The sequence below is a fragment of the Equus przewalskii genome, chromosome 5 (genome assembly GCF_037783145.1).
Source record: "Equus przewalskii isolate Varuska chromosome 5, EquPr2, whole genome shotgun sequence".
NCBI lineage: Eukaryota > Metazoa > Chordata > Mammalia > Perissodactyla > Equidae > Equus > Equus przewalskii.
In genome coordinates this window covers 39,514,010-39,533,087 of record NC_091835.1, presented here as the reverse complement: position 1 = coordinate 39,533,087, position 19,078 = coordinate 39,514,010, and the positions used below count along the sequence as shown (strand labels likewise).

General features: G+C 35.3%; 1 protein-coding gene across 1 annotated transcript; it reads left to right on the top strand.

The window, feature by feature from the left end:
* Positions 1 to 1,120: 1,120 nt before the first annotated feature.
* LOC103554796 (killer cell lectin-like receptor 2) lies at positions 1,121 to 15,393 on the top strand. The gene is given in 9 exon segments (XM_070619088.1): positions 1,121 to 1,235; positions 3,321 to 3,423; positions 5,087 to 5,203; positions 6,528 to 6,617; positions 7,834 to 8,076; positions 9,405 to 9,547; positions 11,110 to 11,216; positions 13,896 to 14,032; positions 14,035 to 15,393. Coding segments are annotated over 7 exon segments (864 nt in total). The 5' UTR covers positions 1,121 to 1,235; positions 3,321 to 3,423; positions 5,087 to 5,088; the 3' UTR covers positions 14,064 to 15,393.
* Positions 15,394 to 19,078: the final 3,685 nt, after the last annotated feature.

Below are 19,078 nucleotides of genomic sequence, written 5' to 3'. Positions count from 1 at the left end.
CTATGCCTTGACAAGCCTCTGAGGTTTGAAGCTGTGACCAGAAAGCTTGAAGGTGTGGCTAGAATCTGTGTGCTAAGCTTCTAGCTGACAAAGTTAACATTCTCAGGAATGAATGGGTAAAATGTGTGGTTTCCCAAATGAAAAAATTTGCAGCGAAGCAGCCAGGAAATAAATATTAGAATGCTTTATATATTCATGTTGTGTGTTTTGCAGAAAAGTGAATTCAGAAGACAGAGTTCCAGAACATTCAAAGCATTCATAAATTTTCTCATCTATTTTTTTAACAGTGGTTGTACAAGATAGATGAAGTTTGGTGCTTCCAATTTTGTGCTGTGATCAAAGAACCATGATAGGAGTTTCATTTAGGCCCGTCGGAAGTTACTGCTGGTATCTTCTGATGCTGATTGTCTTCTCATTTAAGAAGAAATTTGCCTTTTCCAGAAATTCAGAGCTTGGTAATAAAAAGAAACTAGAGCTTAGCGGGAACAGCTACCAATTTGGCTTTACAATCATTAATGTCATTCTGCCTCTCTCTAAAACTGTAAAATTTAGATTTGTAGTCAACTTCTCTTATCTTGAACATGTTCATCGAGTGCACACGTAGGCATCATCTCTCTTCTATGTGCTGCAGTTATAATAATGAACAAGACAGATGAGGTACTCACCCTGTGGAGTTTATGTAGAGGAGACAGACAACTATGTAAGTGTTAAAAGGTGTCAGTGTGTCAGGATATCTGGCTTGCGGTCCTGGCTCTTCTAGTATTTATAGTACCTTGGGAGAGAGAGAAAAAATGAACATTTACCTATTCTGAAGTCTAAGAAATCCTGTCTTTGGTGATAATCTTATTGAATTCTTCCAGGTCTATGAAGTGAGTGATATTCTTATTGAACATGTGAGGCAAAGGAGGCTAAAGCTTTGAAGTGACTTGTTCAAATTTTTACACCTAGGAGGGATCTGAACCTTGGACCTCACATAATAATATTTAATATTTAAGGTGTACCTACTATATTTTCTAAGTCTGGTTAGGGACTTTATATACACTATCTCATAATAAATATTAATATTAATTAATTTAGTATTAAATTAAATATTTTCAGAATATTATTTCTATTTTATTGTAGTGAATCCAAACTTTAGAGAAGTGAAGTGACTTGCCTCAAGTCACACATAGAAGCTAGGGCTGGTATTTCAAACCAGATCCACCTGGTTCCAGAATTCATGCTTTGTGGCAGAGGTTTGTTGAAAATCCAGGCCCTTCGAATCCACAGTCCATTTGTGCTCTGTGTATTCACTCAGGACTGATTTTAAACATGGATCAAGAATTAGCAATAATGTGTTCTTTGACAAGTCAATTAACCTCTTAACATTAATTTTTTCATTTGTGAAATGGAGACAATAATTAATAGCTGTCAGCTTTGAGAGGTTTCAATATGGTTATACACACAGTAGGTCCTCCAATAAATGATAGTGTCTCTGCCACCTTCTTGACAATCATTACTCTTTCTCCACCCCTACACCCTATATTTTTTCAGCAGAGCTCTTTTATGTCTTTATTTTTGGCATTGCCATAGAGGGCTGGGGTTCTTTCTCTGTTTTGAAATTGATAAAGTCAATCCAAGATTAGGGTAAACTTGCTGCTTGGTAAGTATTCCTGAAGTGTCCAGACTCTTCTCATGAAACTTTGCTATATTACTGAATTAAATTAGTCTCTGGGAGGTATTTCAGTGGCCTGCCTGTGCCTGGTGACAAGTGGTAGACCTCAGTGGGGATTCAGAGATTAAGAACGTCATCGGGGGACAAGTAGGCCAGTTGAGGGCAAACAACAGGCAGCATAACCTAGACTGGGTGCTAGTGGTCAGAACACTCAGTAGACCATGTCTGTAAAGTAATAGGGAGGAGAGATGGGGGCATGAGCAGGGGGAATGAGAAGGATGGGGAAGTTTTCTAAAGTGGGACAGTTTAGCTGTGGCTAGAAGTGGGGAAGAGAAGAAAAGAATAAGCAAGACATTTGGCCACATCTGGTGAAATCGGGGTGGGTTTGGCTCGGCATAATCAAATTCCCCTATGTTCCACGCCTCACTCCTCCTCCTCCACACTCCATATTAACCACTCTCGCCTGATTTGAAGAGCAATTTAAATTGGCTTCACAGAGCTGTACGTCAGAAGGTTGACAAGGCCTGTTTCAAACAAAAGTGAAATTCAATGAGAGATTTGGGTGTATTCTGGCACAGTTTGGCTCATAGAAACAGAATTCTAGAAATAAATTTCTTTTAGCTGGAAGGTTGTAGATCTTCGTGAAGTAAGATTTGTACACAAAACTCAACTAGAGGAATAATGCAGCAGTATCTCGTAAACAATCACTCGTGAACATTGCATACATGACTAGTGGTGTATAATGGGAACAAATTTTCTGGAGGGTATTTGGTAATATGTATCAACATTCTTTATTGTATATACTCCTTCAGCCCATAATTTCGTGTTTATAAAATTTTCCTAAGAAAATATTCAAAAGTACAGGTCAAATATTTTTTTTATTAAGATTATGGTAGTTTTTTATACTGTCAAAAATTTGGGAACCACATAAATGTCTGACAGTAGAAGATTACTTAAATAAATTATTGCATAATCCACACGGATAATAACTATATCTGGTTTTAAAATGACATTTTACATAAATAGTTTTTAAATGAAGAAATTTTTATTTATTAAAAAATTATAGATCAAAAACATTGTCTATGGAATGACACCACTTTGATAGTAAACGTAACGCACGGATAAAAAAGTAGAATATGCACCAAAATTTTTTTACTGGAATTATGGACGTTTTAAAATAATTTCTAAAATACATTTATCTGCAATAAACATAAATGGGAAAGAGAAATAGTCTTTTTTTCAAGTAGCAGCATATAAGAGAAAGTTTCTAACAGATTATTTATGAATTGAATCAAGTAGTACACATTTTTGTGTATTTGTATATATATATATTTATACATATACATTTTAATAATTTGTCTTTACTAGTAGTTTCCTTTAAGTATGCCAGTCTTTGTTAAAGATATTAGTTTGTGTTTCTCCAAAGCTGTGTTCATTTATCTTTTCAGTCCTCAAATATAGATTTTGAATGTTATTTTGTGAAGTGTACCAAGTGTTTGGTTACTTGAAATGGAGGAAGATATAACTGGTGACCATTTTTCCTTTCCCGTCAACCTCAGCTTTTATCATACAATTTCCTTTTATCACTTTGGTCAAGAGGAGGGGCAGACAATTTTGAGTTGGAGTACCACTCAGAGACAATTCATTTCTGCCTTCCATCTTACAGCCTCTCACACACCCGAGGGATCCAGGATTGGAAAGGCCGACTTCTCCCACCTTGTTGTTGGGTCAGCTTTCTCCTCCTGCATCGCTGCATGGCACAGACACAGGTACCCTCTGCTCTTATTCTTTCAGATCTTTGTATCTGAGTATACTGTTAGTCCTACTTGTAAAGAAAAAATTCTAGGAATATGGCATTTTATTACAAATGACTTGACATGAACATGGGATCGATGGGAAAGCATTCTCTATTGATTGTTTTAGAACTGCATTAACTCAGAAGGATGTGAAAACTGTAGTTCAGCATTCACGGAAAGTTATTTTCTTTTTTTCAATATGCTACAATTTTTTCTTTGTGTTATCTAAGTGAAGAGGGCTTTGGGGGGTTAATTACATTTGGGCCTAATGATTTACGTATTATCTTATCAATCTTAAATGATTCTGTAATAGAAAAGATTCCTTTTCCTTAGGAAATTAGAGAAAATGTGAACAAGTTTAGAAAATTTTGTAAATTAAAAAAATTTTTAGAGAATATAGTTACATGTGCAATTTGCTTTCCATATTTCTTGTTTTGTGGATATCATCTTTTCCCCTTGATTAGTATAAACAGCAAGGTAAATTTTAAATATTTACTATTTAAAAATTTCTTTTTATATTAATATCCATTAATAGATTGAATCCTATATGGATATTAAGTAATGACTACCCACTAACAAATGTTATTTTCACATAGGCTTCTTGACAACATCATACACTAGAAGATTATTTCTAAAATTTTAGTATACATGGAATCATTTGGGATTAAAAATACAAGTGTCTAGGTTCCAACCTAGCAGACTTTTATCCAGCACATCTTGCATGGGGCACTGGAATCTGGAATGTTAACCAGTCTGCAATGTTAACCCTCAGTAATTCTTTTGCCGATGGTGTATGGGATACACTTTGGGAAATAGAGTCATGTTGTAATTGAATAGAATGCAAGAAGTTTTTAATATTTATATGTAAATCTGAACATGTATATTAAGTTTTTTTTAAAGTCAAGATATTTATATTTTTTCAGAATTTTAAGAACATAGCATTTTGGTTGTTTGACTTGATAGTTTTAAAAGTATTTCAGTAATTTGGGATGGTATCAATTCTGCCTAACATTTGTATATGTCTCTTGAACATTTTGAGCTATACTGGCTGGGGCAATAGGACCCAGCCTGTTCAACGTATTGCTAGTTTCTTAAAAATTCTCTCTGTACTTTTAAATAATTATGGAAGTTATCATTAGCAATATAAATGACTTTGTCAGAGGTATCGAAAGGTTTTCCATTTCTTTTTTTTTTTTCTGAGGAAGATTCACCATGAGCGAACATCTGCTGCCAATCCTCCTCCTTTTGCTGAGGAAGACTGGCTCTGAGCTAACGTCCGTGTCCATCTTCCTCTACTTTATATGTGGGACGCCTACCACAGTGTGGCTTGCCAAGCGGTGCTGTGTCCGCACCCGAGATCTGAACTGGCAAACCCCAGGCCGTGGAAGCGAACGTGTGAACTTAGCTGCTGCCACACTGGCCACCCCCTCCATTTCTTATATAAATCAAACTCAGACTACATGCTTTAGGCACTTAAAGGAGTTAATAAACACCCCCCTCTTTACACATAGGGATATACACACATACCTCTTAATCCTGGATATGTTCCTAAAGACTGACATTTTAATTTCTCTTTACATAGAAATAATCCTGTTGCGAAGTTTTAATGCAGAACATATTTTTCTTGTTATTCTAGACATGAGCAATCAGGAAGTGACTTATTCCTCCTTGAGATTTCTTCAGGCTCCTTCAGAGTCACAAAATAGTGTAAGGCCTCGCAGTACTCAAAGACCTGGGAAAACTGATGACAAAGGTATATGTTTTAAGCATCTACATTCACCCGTCTTTTATGGATTGTCAAACTTTAGGCTTTTGAAGAAAGTGTTTCTATCCATACTTCAGATTCTCAGATGTTGATATGAAATCATAATTGCATAGACTAGTAGAATGAGTCTCTTTTTTTAAGTTTGTGAGAATGGAGAAATTAATGAATTCTTTTAAATTTGAGAAGCTAATAGAATGTTTTCAAATTTGTTTCAAAAGGAATTCATGAGGCCTTTAAAAGTAAAGGGCAGAGCCAGCCACGATGGCCTAGCGATTACAGTTTGGCCTGCTCCACTTCAGCTGCCTGGGTTTGGTTCCCGGGCATGGAATCACACCACTCATCTGTCAGTAGTCATGCTGTGGTGGCAGCTCACATAGAAGAACGGGAAGGACTTACAATAGAATATACAACTGTGTACAGGGGCTTTGGGGAGAGAGAGAGAGAGAGAGAGAGAGGAAGATTGGCAACACAGTTAGTTCAGAGCAAATCTTTCAAAAAAGAAATTAAAAGTGAAGGACAGACTAGAGTCTCAAGAAAACATTGCATTTCCTAGAGAAATAGAAGTCTTAAAGAATGAGAAATCTAAAATGTGCCTTAGAAGAAATGTTTTTATTCAAACAAAAGATAGGTGTCTTAAACACTTACAAAACTTCATGGCAACAAAGAAGTCTAACAAAAATGTTCAAACCAAAAGGAGCAGTCTAACTTTTCTTTCTCTCTCTCCTCAAATATTGTCACAAACTCTAAATTGAGAATAACTTTTACTTGTTTAATCTAGTGACAGAGATTCAACCTTCAGAAACTGAAGACCTCAAAATTAGGAGGATAAATAGAGTAACAAACAGAACTGATGGAAAAGAAAGTTGATTGCTAGAAACTCCTTTAAGGATGAACCCAAATCACATTTGCAGCTTCAGAATAGCCTCTATTGGCCACCAATTTCTCAGGAATATTGACTGCTTTGTCCTTGCTCTTCATGATTGTGATCACAGGAAGGAGTATACATGTCAGTGTAGATCCTTATAAACGTGTATTGTGTCTGTTGTTATCTGTGCTGTTATAAGGGATGTACTTTTAAAATCCTATAGGACTGTTCTTGTGTGTAACATTTCTACAATGAGTGTATGTCAGTCGTAAATTGAAAACTTTAAAACTGTAATTACGAGATCACAAATTTAAATCAATTTGCATGATATATTTTTGAAAAATTTTTAGAGAAGATTATCTTTTTGTTCCAAATGTTGTCCTAGGTTAAGGTGAGTAGTGGGCCAGACTACTCCTAACGATTATCTTCTTCCTTCTTTATTTCAAGAGTTTTCAGTGCCCTGGCATCTCTTGGTAGTGACTCTTGGGATCCTCTGTTTACTTCTTTTGGTGACGGTCATAGTGTTGGGGACAAACAGTGAGTAATTGAACTGTATCCTTCAAGTCTGAGTAATAGCAGTAACCACTAATTATGCCGATATTAACCATGCTCCAACAATTGTTCCTTGGCTATAATCAGGCAATGTCCCAGGTGGCTCTTTTTTTGTGATTTTTCCTTAGACACGTCACAATGTCATTTTCATTTTACTTACCTCTTCCAATGTCTTCATCTTTAATGATCTTTCTCATTCTGTGTAATACACGGTAACATTCTTTCTGATACAGGACTTAGTAATATTCTGCCCTCTGACTTTAGATGATTGTGAATCTTGGCTAATCATTCTTTTAAAAACAGCTCTTCAAAAGAAATTATGGAGGCTTGCCCGGTGGCACAGCAGTTAAGTTCGAGTGTTCTGCTTTGGCAGCCCGGAGTTCGCCGGTTTGGATCTGGGTGCGGACCTTTGCACTGCTTGTCAGGTCATGCTGTGGCAGGCGTCCCACATATAAAGTCGAGGAAGGTGTGATGGATGTTAACTCAGGGCCAGTCTTCCTCAGCAAAAAGAGGAGGAATGGTGGCAGATGTTAGCTCAGAGCTAATCTTCGTCAAAAAAAAAAAAAAAGAAAGAAATTATGAGTTTCCCTTGATGTTTTCGAAGTATACAATAAAGAAATAATTTAGTAAAAAGAGTGATTCTACACATGGATGTTAGATGATCTTGAATTCAACCTTTGTCTTTTATTTGAATTCCTTGACATCTTTAGAGAAAATCACTCTTATGATTCACTCAGATAAAATTACATATTTAGATCTTCCTCCTTTTTCTTCTCTGGATGTTCCATCTAGTCCAATAATACTGGGGCTGTTTCTTCATGTTTCTTAGTGCAATAGCTCTCCATACTTGAGAAGATGTGTTGCTAAAGGTTGATTGACTGATTTTTACTTTTGTATTTATTTGTAAATGATGTGCTAACTGTTAACAAAGAAACTAAACTGAACGATCAGGGGTTACCATTATAATTTTATTCAGATATCTTATTTTATTTATGCTATGCTTAAGTTGCTAATAGTGAGAAATTTGATGTGTCAATTCCTGTGGGCAGTTCATTGAGGTGTTACTTTCTAAATGTCAAATTCCTAATTAAAGTAATGAAATGAGTTGGTTGTCAAAGTGAGACTTTTTCTCTTGTATTAAATTTCAACATTTAAACATTATGAGTACTGTTTTGTGTTATATCTATACTGTTAATTTTAGTTTTTAAGCGTATTCAAGAAAAACCTCAACAGGAGGAAATTCCACAAAACTTCAGTCAAAAGTACAACATTATACAAAAGGACAATTACCTAAAGGAGCAACTTTTGACAAATAAGACTCTAGAATATGACATTCTCAAAAATGAAAATCTTCAGCTGAAGAAGGACCTGGAATGACTCTCTAAAGCAAAGATGAGCTGCCATCGAAAACAGGGGATCTTTTCAAAGTCTCTGCAAAATACAGGTATAGCAGAAATCATGAGTGAAAGACAGCATGATTTTTCATTATTTCTTCCCCCTCCAGAAGCTTTGAGGCCTAATAAGAGGCTGAGGATATGTGCTAGTGATGCAGGTCTACTAAACAACTCTAATTTGTGCCTCTTAGTGTGGTGTGGGTATTCGGGTTACTTGTTTCAAATATGGGATGAAGACCCCAGAAGACATGTTGGGATTAGCAGAACCTTATGGTTCCCAAAATTCAATGGCAGTTATTGCATTTCTCCTCTTCCCAGAAGGTGAAATAGTATGTCAGCTCCCCTGAAAATTTGGATCCTTTTGGAACTGTGGGCAAATTAGACACTCCCACTTTGTTGCTGATGTGAAATGTGGAGGCTATCAGTAAAAATATACTTAGGCTAAAATGGGCACAAAGCCTTTAATGTGGATGCTGTTGTAAAGATAATTGTGTTTGTATGTGTATTTCCATCCTGCCTTGACTTCAGAAGGTATTCAAGAATCTATTTTTTGAATTTTAATTTATTATTTTTATAACATCTTTATTGAGGTATTATTATTATGCAAAGAACTGCACATATTTAATGCATGCAATTTGATGTGTTTGGGCCTGTGCATATATCATTTAAATCATCCACAATTAGGGTAATAGACATATCCATCATCTCCAAAAGTTTCCTCATATTCCTTTATTTTTTGTGGTAAGAACAGTTAATATGAGATCTACCCTTTTAACAAGTCTTTAAGTGCACAATTCAGTATTAATAACTGTAGGCCTTATGTTGTCTGACAGATTTCTAGAGCTTATTCATCTTGCGTAATTGAAACTGTATAACCACTCAACAACAGCTCTTCATTCCCCTGCTCCTACCCCTCTCCAGCCCCGGCAACCACCATTTTACGCTTCCCGTTCCTCTGAGTTTGACTATTTTTTATATCTCATATAAGTGGAATCATGCTGTATTTGTTCTTCTGTGATTGACTTATTTCACTGTTATTAGCATAATATCCTCAAGGTTTATCTATGCTCTTGTATATGCCAGGATTTCCTTCTTTTTAAAGCTAAATAATATCCCGTCTATGTCTAAAACACATTTTCTTTATCGAATCATCCATCGATGGACATGCAGGTTGTTTCGATGTCTTTGTTAGGGTGAATAATGCTGCAGTGAATGTGGAAGTGCAGATTTCTCTTGGTTTCCAGAATATTTATTAACCTCATATTATCATTATTGATAGCAATTAAGAATTTATTTATAGAGGGATGATAAATATAATACTCTGCTTCACAAAATACCAGAGGACAAGAAGTTTAATGTTTCACCTTATACATTGCAGGCAAACTAAATGAAGACCGCTGGTCCTGTTGTGGAGTAAACTGCTATTATTTTACCACTAAAAAGGAAAGCTGGACAGGATGTCAAAAGACTTGCCAATGTTACAATTTATCTCTTTTGAAGATAGATGATAAAGATGAACTGGTATCATGGATTGTTACATTCACTTTTATTCTCTTAGACTGTCTCTCATTCTTGGACCCAAGATATCCAGGACAGGGGGGAGTCCAAGAAAAGGCACCTTCAGTTATTCTCTGTGTTGTGTCTGTTGAGTGAGCAAAAATTGCGCACAGTCTCCCGGGAGACTCCTGCCTGCTAATAGCATATGATCTTATGTTGCTATGACCACTATTATTTCTAAATTGGAAACGCCTTTGAAGGTGCAGTTTGGGTCTTTGTAATCATCTCCCTCTCTGAGAATCTGCAGGAGACCTGCTCACAGAGAAATATGCTTTTCCTTTAATGAAGTACTTAATCCTTTGGTAAATTGCAGCCTGGAACCATCAGTTATTGTTCCCTACAAACTGGCAACTAAGAACCCGGGGTCAACATAGTGTCATAGTTACTATTAGGAATATAGGAGCCAGACTGCCTAGGGTAAAATCCAGTTCTGCCACTTACTGGCTGTCTAACCTGGGTAAATTTACCTGGGTAAATAACTCTGGGCCCCAGTTTTCCCATTGGCAAAAAGGAGATAATAATGAGGAAGATAAAAGTGATAACAGTTTTACAAATTATCTTTAGAGTGATTTTCATTGCATCTGTAGGTAACATTTACTTGTTCAATGTTCTTATATATTACATCAAGATATATATCTTTCAAAAAGAATTATATAAAGAGAAAATACAGTGACAACAATATTAAAATTTTGTTTTTAATCTCTTACTAATAAAGACTATCCACATACAAAATGTGTTTTTATACAGAAATGTTTGCAAAAATCAGCCTGAAACTTCTGTTTATCATTTAGGAAAACAACACAAAGTTTATATGCAAATCTAATAGATACTTTAAATTACAAAAGAATTTATGATATCAAGTCATAAAATAACTTTTTATGTTTGTTGCAGTAAAACACAGTTAAATTTAAGCTTATATTTTAAAATACATTCTGTCATTTAATCAGATATTATGTAATATATCACTTTGATGTACATTTTTGGAGTATAAATATTTCCAAATACTTCCCTTTTTCCGTTCACCACTTCCAATTACTGAACTCCAGCAAGGCTTTCTCTGATGAGGCTAAAGCCTCTAAGGCACATCTCTCCACATACACTTGTTGTTTTAATAAATTTGTTTTGAAGATTCCTTTTTTCGCTTAAGAATATGTAATGATCATTTTTCTACATCTGTAAGTATTTTTCTGGAGCCTGATGTTGAATAGTTTCATAAACTGTCATAAATTGTTTAATAATTCTTCTATTGTTAGATATTTAGATTTTAAATTTTTCCATGTTTTAAATAATCTATGAGACTAGCAGCCATCTTTAACATAACTAAATAATCCTGGAGAAAAGTACTTTGAAAAATGAAAACACAGAGAGTGAGAGGAGAGAAGGTTTTCTAGGAAGGAGAGATGAAGGATGATGTAGAGAGGAGCAGAGTACTTGCCAGAGAAACAGCTGGGCCCTTTACCTGTCCTTCTTTTCATTCTTGAACAAGTTGGAATTTAGTCACATAATATGTTTTGTTTCCTTAATAGGACTTTGTTCAACCCCAGACTTATGGAGATAGCTACTGGATTGGATTCTCATACAATGAAAAGGAAAGTAAGTGGAAATGGATTGACAATGGCACGTCTCCTGGAACGTAAGTCTTTGGAATGCATCCAAACTCTGATATTGGTTTTGGCCTTGTAAGGACTGTATCTGAAAGGAATCTTCTCTTATTTTGCACAGGTTAACTCGTTTTGAAGCAGAGGTCATTGGTAAGAATAAGTAGAATGATTAAGAAAGTGTTTTAGAAAGTATTGCTAAAAAGGATGAGATGTGTACTACAGAGTTATTAACAATAATAAGACTATGGTGCAAAACACATACTCAGAAGGATGTGTTCTGAGGTACACAAAATAAAACAAAATCATAAAGTGCTATGAAGAGATTGGATCATCCTGACTTAGTCATAGTGATCCCATCGACAACCTCCAATGGATATTTTGAATATCCCCAAAATTCATTTGAAACTCCTTTAAATTATTAGTTTATATAATTTATAAATATAAATATTTGTGAATATACACACGCACATATACCTTCACCATAGTTCTTCTGTTTTGAAGTGCAATATTTTGTAAACTCTTGAGTTTACATTTAATTATTATCTGCTGTTAAACTGTTCAATGATTTATTAAAAATCTAGGTGACATATTATATTCTTTATTTGTAGAAATTCTATTTTATGTTTCCAAATCTTCTTGCTAGTTACTCATGTTTTCACACTGTCTTTTATTTCTTGAAAGACAGTAATTGTTCTTATTTTGTATTTGGTATCTGATCATTCTTGTCTTTGAAGTTTTGTGAGTCCACTCTGTTGTTTCTGCTGGCTTTTGTTCATCATGCCATTTTCTTCACAGTGTTTAGTGATTTTTGTTTCCCTTTTTGATCTGCTGTGGAAATTATTCAAGGATTGAGATGAAGGTGACTTCTTCAAGATTGGATTCCTTGGGGGCATCATGAATCAGGGCCACTGATTCTAAATTCTAGATATGGGCCCTGTAAGTCTAGTTCTGGGCTGCAAACCTACAAAACATGTCATGCAGGAAATTACCTTAATGTAATTGTAGCCTCTAAGTACACTTTCAGGCCAACAATCTCAGAGGTCACAGAACAAAAAGGCTCATGAGCCAAATTAACAAGCTCAAATTGCATGATTAATTAAATCAATTTAAAACTCATTGCACTCTGCAAGGGGGAAAGAAATGTATCCCATTTCTTTAGCTCTCACACTTGGGTGGGATGGGCGAGGTTGCCATCTAGGACAAGGTGCAAGTGGGTGAAAGGATCAACTGAGTCCTGGGTCATGCAATCTTCATGTGGCCTGGCTCTCTATGCTGCATACCCCTTCCCTGCTGAAGGTTTCTAGCACCAGACTTGAGGTTTGAGTAAAGGGGCCCAACAGACAGAAGGTTCTTGAGGGCAGCATGAACATTTTCTCTATTGGGAAGATGTAGGAGCATGCAAGCCGGGCCACAGCAGCAGTTTTCTAATCAACCTTAGGAGCATGGGTTTTATTTGAGTTTCTTAGGCAGAGGGCCAGAATGAGTGTCACCATTGGTTGGGGACCTTAAGATCTCATGGATGTTGAGTATCTATGTGCACTGAGTATATTTTGAGTATTATATTTAGTGTCTAAGTCGCTCTTCTTCCTTTCACATGATCAGCACACACATGTTCTACTTACTGTATCTATACTTAACCTGTCTCATAGGTTACTTACTTATACGTACTTAACACAGCTTATGTGTTCCACCTCTGCCTCATGAGCTATTTAGTTTCATTTATCTTCCTTGTTTATTTCTCTTTATTCCTGTAGCAGATTTGAATATTCTTAAATAATAAAGCAAATGCAGACTACATGAGGGATGGTGATTTTGATGATAATATTTTGAACTCTTAGTTGAGATTAATCTTTTTCTCTTCTGTTTAAGTCCAAGATTCAAGAAAGTTCTTCGGTGGTTTATACTGAAGATATATCCCTTTCAGGTCTTCACTCTAGGTAGCTTGTCTTCTATTTAGAATCTTGGGTGGAATTCATTATTCAGCCTACTACATCAATTAAGGGAAAAATCGACTTCAGAGCTTCACTTACCCTTCTGGGTTCCCACTTTTACTTAACCGTCAGCCTGAGTATGAATTTGTTTCTTGCCAGTTCATAAATTTATTCAAGGTTTAAATTTTTTTTATTCATCATGCATTTTTAATTGTTTCAATAGATAGTTCTGTTACCTAATCGGCCACTTTACTGATATAGAAGTCCTGCTTTTAGATATTTTTCAATGGATTGTCATGTTTTAGCTAATAATTATTAGCTGTGGGGTAGGGAAGGAAAAGAAACAAAATAAATAAAGAAATCCATTAAACAACCTCATCTCTGAATATATTTCAATTCTACTTTTTCTCCTTAAGGTGTATGCACAGGAGACTTTGTTATCTCTATGAAAGAAATCCAGTTCTTCTCCTTTTTAATCTTTCAATTTTATTGAAAAATTAGCATAAGAAAGTAGATTTGCTATATATTATGATCCCATAGCAATATTGCCTTCTGATGAGAAATTCCTAGTGTGGAATGAAATGGAAGATTATGGGTGTGATCAAGAGGCTGTTATTCAAGTTAACAGGCTAAAAGTGAAAGAAAATCTTTTAGACATGAAGTTAGGATTAACATTTCCATATTCCAGATCTTTAGGCAACAGACTTAAAAAGATTATGATTTATGTTATTGTAAACTTCAGAATTCAACAGTCGACCACGTATGTTTTCTGTTCTACAGTAATTCTGGAATGATGAGTTTGACTTCTGGGAGTATAGGACAATGTGCATTTTTAACTGCAACAAGAATAAGATATATTGACTGTGTTAATACATATAAATGTATCTGTGAGAAGAGAATTGATTCTCTTTTCAATGCCTGCTTCAACTGGCACTGAAGAAAAGGTGAAATGGAATTTTATCATTTTTTGTTTGTTTCCTATGATAATTTGTGATTGCTTACAAATTAATGTTTTTGACAGCAGGACTTATTCCATTGTAGAAAGAGATATGAATTGGAAGAGGAAGAAAATGTTCTTTAGGACTCCGATTTAAGAGATCAGATGCTGTCTGCCTTCTGGGGGAAGAGGAGAAGATTTTGTCTTTGGAAAGCAGTTACCCCTCTCTTTAATGACCCTGCGAAATTCCCTCTTTCTCTTTCCCTGAACCAGCCACAGAGCCAACTAGAGAACTCTGATAAAGAGACTAACTAGGTCTTTTCCTTATGGATAGGCTAAATCATTTCGATAGCCTCTGACTTTGAGAGAGAGCACAATTACGAACTAAAAAATGGTTTTCCTGCCCCTGCCCCCTAATCTACATGCTTACCTCTCATTAAAACAAATATTTCTTGATTTTGCTCTAATTTCAAGTTTATTGAATAGTTGAAACAATCATACAAGGAGCTCTCATATAACCATTACCCACAGTTACCATTTGTTTATATTTTGTTCTAGCTGCAATTGGCAGTTCTCTCTCTCTCTGCTTGCTGATCCATTTGATAATAAATTAAGGACATTATGTCCCTTAGTCCAAATATTTTACAAGAATAAGGACTATGTCTTGTATAAACACAGTACAATTATCATAAATCAGGAAATTTGGCATTTCTACAGTACTATGACTTCATATATAATCCCTATTCAAATTTTGTCAACTGCCCCCACAATGTCATTTATAGGTGTTTCTCCTCCATGTTCAGAATCATACAATACATTTAGGTGTGTTGTCACTTTAGTCTCCTTTAATCTGGGACAGTTCTTCGTGATTTCTTTGTCTTTCTTGATCTTAACATTTTAAAAATGAACTTTATTAAATTCTACTTTCATGCAATAAAATGCCTCTATTTTAATTCATGAGGTCAGTGGACTTTTAACAAATCTATACACCACTTAAGCACCATCAAATCAAGACATAGAACATTTTCATCACCTTCAAAAGCTCTTTTGTGCACCTCCCCACCCATCCAGCCCAAGGCAAGCAGTGCTATGTTTTCTGTCACTATCAATTAGTTTGGCCTATTATAGAATTTCCTACATCCTGTGCTCTTTTGTTGGCTTCTTTTTGCTCAGCGTGTTTTTGAAATTAGTTCATATTCTTTCATGTATCATTAGTTCATTGTTTTTGTTACTGAGTAGTATTCCATTGTAAAGATATAGCACAATTTCTTCATGCATTTATGGACATTGGATGTGTTTCCAGTTTTTGGCTGTTATGAATAAAACTGCTATGAACATTTATGTGCAAGTCTCTGTGTGGACATGTGTTTTCATTTCTTTTTATTAAATACCTTGGAATTGGATTGTTGAATCTTATGGTAAGTGAGTGTTTAATTTTATAAGAAACTTCTAGTTTGTTTTCCAGTGTGGTTGCATCATTTTATTTTCCCAGGAGCAACATATGAGAGTTCCAGTTGCTTCATATCATTGCTAACACTTGATATTGTCAGTCTTTTTAATTTTACTCATTATGGTTGGTGTAATGGTATCTTATTGTGGAATTTGTTTTGCATTTTCCTGAAGACTAATGACATTGAGCATCTTTTCATGTGTTTATTGGCCATTTGTGTATTTTGTTTTATGAAGTGTCTGTTCAACCTTTTGCCCATTCAGGTGTCTGTTCTATCTTTTTGAAAATTGGGTTTGTCTGTCTTATTATGGAGTTGTAAGAGTTCTTTATACAATTTGGATAGAAATCTCCTGTTAGATATGTGTATTACAAATACTTTCTCCCAGTCTATGACTTTCCTTTTCATTTTCTTAATGGTATCTTTCAAGAAGCAGAAGTTTTAAAATTTTGATGAAGTCTAATTTATCATTTTTTTCTTTTTTTTGTGCTTTTATGTCCTATCTAAGAAATCTTGCCGCCATTCAGGTCACAGAAATTTTTCTCCTATGTTTGCTTCTAGAAGCTTTAAAGTTTTAACTTATCTGTTTAGCCTATACCCGTTTCAAGATAATTTTTCTGTGTGAGAAAAGGGCTGATGCTCACTATTATTTCTTGTAGCTATCCACTTTTTTGCATAATTTGTTGAAAGGACTTCCCTATCTTCCGTTGAATTACTTTGGTGACTTTGTAGAAAATTAATTGACCACATCTGCGTGGGTCTATTTCTGGATTCTCTGTTTTGTCTCAGTGATCTTTGTGCTTATTCTTGTGGTGATACCATGCTGTTTCAGTTACATAGCTTTATAGTAAGCCTTGGAATCAGAGGTGCTAATCCTCCAAAGTTGTTCTTTTTCAAAAGTATGTTGGCCATTCTAGGACGTTGTATTTTCTCAAAATTTCTTTGAAAATGCTTCATGAGATTTTGCCGGGACAGCATTGAATCTGTAGATAAATTTGGAAGAATTCCATCTTGACAGTATTGAGTGTTAGCATTCATGAACATGATTTCCTTCTCCATTTAGTTAGGTCTTCTTAAATTTCTCTCAGCAATATGATACATTTCAGGTTATAGGTCTTATACATATTTTGCTAAATTTATATTTTTGATGCTAAGTGGGATTTAACATTTTTTTCAAATTATTTGTTGTTAGTTTATAGAAATAAAATTATTTTCTGTAAATTGACCTGATATCCTATCACCTTGCTAAATTTACTTATTTCCGTTTTCTTTTTTTTTGTAGATTCCTTAGGATATTTCTTTCTGATGTAGGTAATCATGTCCTGTGATGATGTAGAAAGTTTTGCTTATTCTTTCCTTCAGTTTTTCTCTTGCTTTATTGTAATGGCTAGGACCTGGTTGAGGACAATGTTGAGGAGAAGTGATGATAGATAGGCATCCTTGCCTTGTTCCCAGTCTTATGAAGAAAAGTATTTAGTCTTTCAATATTATGTGAGGTCAGCTGCAGGTTTTTTGTAGATCCTCTTTATCATGTTGAGAAATTCCCTTCTATTCTTATTGATTGAGACTTTCATCATGACAGGGAGCTGAATTTTGTTATGTAATTTTTCTGCATCTGTTGAGATGATTATAGATTTTCTTTTTGAGTTCATTATTATGGTGAATTGTGTTGACTTTTTTTTTTTTGTGGTGAGGAATATTGGCCCTGAGCTGACATGCATTGCCAATCTTCCACTTTTTGCTTGAGGAAGATTGTTGTTGAACTAACGTCTGTATTGATCTTCCTCCGTTTTGTATGTCAGACGCAGCCGCAGCATGGCTTGATGAGTAGTGTTTGGGTCCATGCCTGGAATCTGAACCTGTGAAGCCGGGGCTGCTGACATGGAACACACGAACTTAACCACTATGCTACCAGGCCAGCCCATGACTTTTAAGTGTTAAACAAAACTTATACTTCTTGGATAAATCAACTTTGTCATGCTGAATTTATCGTCTTTTTTTTAATATACTGCTAGATTTGTATGGCTAATATTTTGTTAAGGAATTTTGCGTTTTATATTCATCATAGATATTGGTCATTTTCTCTTTTAAAATGTCTTTTAAGTTTACAGTATTGGAGAAATAATGGCCTTATATATTCATTTGGGCTAGTTTTGAAAATCCATCTATTTTATGGGGATAGAATTTGTATTTTTCTTCCTTAAATGTTTCATTGAATTAGTAGTGAAATAATCTGGGTCTAAAATTTTCTTTGGGAGAAGTTATTTGATTAAGAATACCATTTCTTTAATAGACTTAGGGTTATGTAGACATTCTGTTTCTTGCCAATTTTGAAAATTTTTATCTTTCAAGGAATCTGCCCATTTTATTTAAATTGTCAAATTTATCGCCATATTGTTTTTCACTGCATTAGTTTCCTAGGGCTGCTGTAACAAAGTACCACAAATTTGATGGCTTAAAACAGCCAAAGTTGATTTTCTCATTGTTCTGGAGGACAGAAGTCCATCACCAAGGTGCCAGCATGCTTCCTCTGAGACTCTGGGTGGAATCTTTCCTTGCCTCTTTCTTGCTTCTGATGGAGGCTGTCGATCCTTGGTGTTGCTTGGCTTGCAGCTGCAGTCTTCAATTTCTGCTTCTGTCATCACATAGCATTCTCCCCATGGGTCTCTCTCTTTACATGCAGCTTCCTCTTCTTATGAGGACTCCAGTCATATTGGGTTAGGGCCCACTCTAATGACCTCATCTTAAGTTAATTACATCTACAAAGACTTTATTTCCAAATACAGCCACATTCACAGGTATAAGGGTTAGAACTTAAACATATATTTTTGGAGGACACATTTCAACCTGTAGCAATAATATATCCTTATTACCTATTTGCCGTTAATTTCTTATTATCTGTAATCATGTCCTTTCTTTTCTGATATTGTTTGTATTTCTAATACTGTTGTATTTGTGTTTTTCTTTCTTGATTAAGGTAGCTAGAGATTTATATCAATTTCATTGATCTTGTTGATGAACTAGCTTTTTGTTTCATTGTTTTTTTTCCCTTTGTCCATCTTGTTTACTTCATCTTTTATCTTTATTATTTCTTCTCTTCTACTTATTTTGAGTTTAACTCCTTTAATTCATGGCTTCTTAAGTGAAAGCTTATATATCCTCTTATCAAACTTAGATCTTACCTACACGAGATCAAAGTCAAGCCTAGAAAGTTCAAAAGCTTTCGCTACAGAGATTCAAGCATCCCCCATCACTGTGTAGTATACTGGACCTAGTTCACGCGCTTTCTCTGGTCTCTCAGACCATCTGTCTCACTCACCTGGATGCTTGCCCAGATTCCTAGCCAGAGTAGTCCTCCTTCCCAGGCTCATTTCCTTTTCCTTTTGCCTCACATTCTTGCTTCCTTTGGTTTCACTCATTCCCCCCCATTAAGTGTTATCACATAATGTTTTCCTCAGCCTCTGGTTTCCAAGAAACCCTGGGTTAAGATGGTACCTTCTAATGAAAGGCAAGATTGTAGCCATTCAGGGGAGTTTGCAATGAAGATTTGGTCCACACCATATAAATCCTTTCTAAAT